This window comes from Trypanosoma equiperdum (genome assembly GCF_001457755.1).
Source record: "Trypanosoma equiperdum strain OVI genome assembly, contig: ctg_1445, whole genome shotgun sequence".
In the NCBI taxonomy this organism is placed as follows: Eukaryota; Euglenozoa; class Kinetoplastea; order Trypanosomatida; family Trypanosomatidae; genus Trypanosoma; species Trypanosoma equiperdum.
The window spans coordinates 28,892-31,719 of NW_027123444.1; the positions used below are offsets into that span (position 1 = coordinate 28,892).

The window sequence follows — 2,828 nt, forward strand, 5'->3', positions numbered from 1 at the left end:
ACACAGCAACGCAGCAGGCAACCAAACAAGAAAAAAAAAACAGAAACCAGATCCCACCAACACAGAAACAAATATATGTATAAATATTTACGCATAATTCATTGAATGCATAAAACTCCGATTTTCTTCCTCTACATTCACCTCTTTCCCTTTTTCTTAGCGTTCGCCCCCCTCACACCTCAAGACACCTAACCCCAGTGGGAGCACATCAAGCATATGAAAATATTGAAGTATTCAGTATCAGGCATAGTCATAACAGCCAAAGCGAGAAAAACAAACAATCGTAGTGGCATGAAAGCCCTTATTATCCCTAGCTCACAAACAAAACAGAAAAAAAAACATTCCCTCAACCACAACACAAGGGGGACAAAAACTGTGGGGTTAAAAGATAGAACAAACAGTGACTTCTCAAAGTGGCACCGTAAACCGAGCATGCTCCACTTCAGTTGCCTTCACCCAAATCGCTGCCGTCCCGCTGACTCCCATGCGCACCACCGCCGGTGCCACCACGACCTCGGCCGCGACCTCGCCCACGGCTGCCAGCAGCACCGCGACCACCACCGCGGCTGCCGCCACCTCGCCCAGCACCGCGACCACCAGCACGGCTGCCACCACCACCACCACGCCCACGACTGATTTGGGAACGTTCCTCTTCCTCCTTCACCTCAGACTCGGGGAGCGGGGCCTGGTAACCAATGTGGTTCACATCCAGCGGCTTCAACGACAGCGTAATAAGAATCGTTGAAACTTTCCGCTCCACCTCCATCTTGTCCTTCTTCTCACCAATCCCTTCATACTCGTCGTGGATAACTTCAGACGAGATTTCGGTCGTCTGATGAAGGCCAGCCACACGGCGCTTCAGCACTTCCGCGACGCCGACCGCGCTGCGGATAGCAGCACCCATAGCACTGATCTTCACGGAGTCATACTTCGGTTTCCCCTCCTCACCACGTAGGAGCGCTAACGCATACGTGATGTAACCACGGCTTCCAGGCCTCGCAGTCACACGGATCTCATTCTCAGCACCCTGGCCCTTTTCCTTAGCACCCTCGTTTTTGGTTCGTTGGCGATCGTCGTGCGACGGATATGAAGGCATCGTCAGCTTGTGCTTGAAAATACAGGTTTACCTTGGTGAGTTATTAATGCGATTAATGTGTATTGAATATATATTGCTTTTATTTATATACCCAAATATATGTATTCTTGTGGAAAGGCGAGTCAACAAGAGGCCGAGTTACTCCTGCAAAGCATATTTATATAAAAAAAATAGAAGGGATTGCGGTAAACAATGAAACGTAGCACAAGAAAGAGAGGCAACGTATTTTTCATAGAAGCTCGGTACCACTTAAATTTTGACGTACGTGGAGGATAGAACAAAACACACGTCTGTAGGCCGCACGTGGTGGACAGGAAGACACCAGAGTACGGGCCAGAAACACTTAAAACAGTAGCTGCCTAACACGCACGGGCACACAACCAAAGCAAAAAAAAAATCTGCCACACCACACATCACTGAAACATTCACCATAGAAACGGTCCCGGTCCTTTTATCGTGGCTTCCACCAAGGTGGTACTGGTGCTCTTCCTACAGGGTTGTACACTCGATCCCAACAAAACTCATTGTTCGCTAATCACGTAATTGACGCTTAAATGTCCGTGACGGAGCCCACCGCTCCGCTTGGACGAGTTGACAGTTGACACACGCCCCATCAGGGCGGAGGAGCGCTGGAACGATTCGTCCCTCGAGCACCCAAAGAACGATAACGGCTCGTGGTTGAGGCACCTCTTCTTTTTCAGCCAAACTAATACCTGCATTTTATTGTTGGAGCCTCTTTCTGAATTTTTCGGCGGCGGCCCACTCGTACCAACTAATCGAAGTCACGTTTTTAGTCCATCCTTCCCTGTCCTGGTCGTGTGGTTCAGCAGTCAAATGCTGCCCTCGCCCCTCACAAATGAGGTATTCGAGCGACGATACACGAATCGTGCACCTTGAGGAACTCCGGCATTTTCACTTATTTTACCTTATAATGTTTTACACCCACTTAAGTAAATAAATCTGCGAAAATAAAAATAAAGTATGAGCGAAATAGATGACAAAGGAACCATAGGAAAGAAGGGACACGGCAAAACCATCAACTCTACCACCAACACTGCCAAGCGTTGCACGACAACTACCACAGAGCTCGTCTCTTAACTTCAATCGCTTCTATCCTGCGCTTCCTTTCTTGCCTGTGTTTTGTTGGTGGAAAACCAAACCTGACGGCGAGCATAGACTCCGCTTCATCCTCGTAAGCAGTTTTGTCGGCCTTTCTTCCTTCCGTTTTTACTTTCTCCTTTTGACCTTCTTACATTCACAACCCGTTAGGTCTGTAGATAAGCGTGTACTCGCGGCGTATGAGCGGTTCTCCACGGCCACCAACACAGTAAAGGGGTATGAGGGCCTCTCACTCTGATCCTTAGCTATCACCTTTTGTTCCTTTTGCACTTTTCCCTTCCTCACTGCTATATCCTGATGCTATGTTGTCCCACTTTGCCCCTTTACTTTTAATATATCCTTCTTTTCACTTCTTCTCCCTCCTCCTCACCTCCCTCCCTCATATAAGCTTCATGCTTTAACGAACATCAAAGACCACATATATCTCCCTTTGCTGCACTTCAAACAAATCGATTCTGATGCCTTACTCCTCATTGCCACCACCCCGTCGGTCGTTGCCACCACGGCCACGACCACCACGGCTGCCACCTCGCCCAGCACCGCGACCGCCGCGGCCACCACGCCGACGCTCCACGGGGTCCCGTTCCTCTTCCTCCTTCACCTCAGACTCGGG

The 2,828-nt window shown here is 49.3% G+C and overlaps 1 protein-coding gene across 1 annotated transcript; it reads right to left on the bottom strand.

The window, feature by feature from the left end:
• Window positions 1-442: 442 nt before the first annotated feature.
• On the bottom strand, window positions 443-1,096 carry TEOVI_000516200 (ALBA-Domain Protein; the record flags this gene model as incomplete). Its single annotated transcript, XM_067221428.1, has 1 exon — window positions 443-1,096. The coding sequence occupies one exon, from the start codon at window positions 1,094-1,096 to the stop codon at window positions 443-445; it is 654 nt and encodes a 217-aa protein (XP_067077529.1).
• Window positions 1,097-2,828: the final 1,732 nt, after the last annotated feature.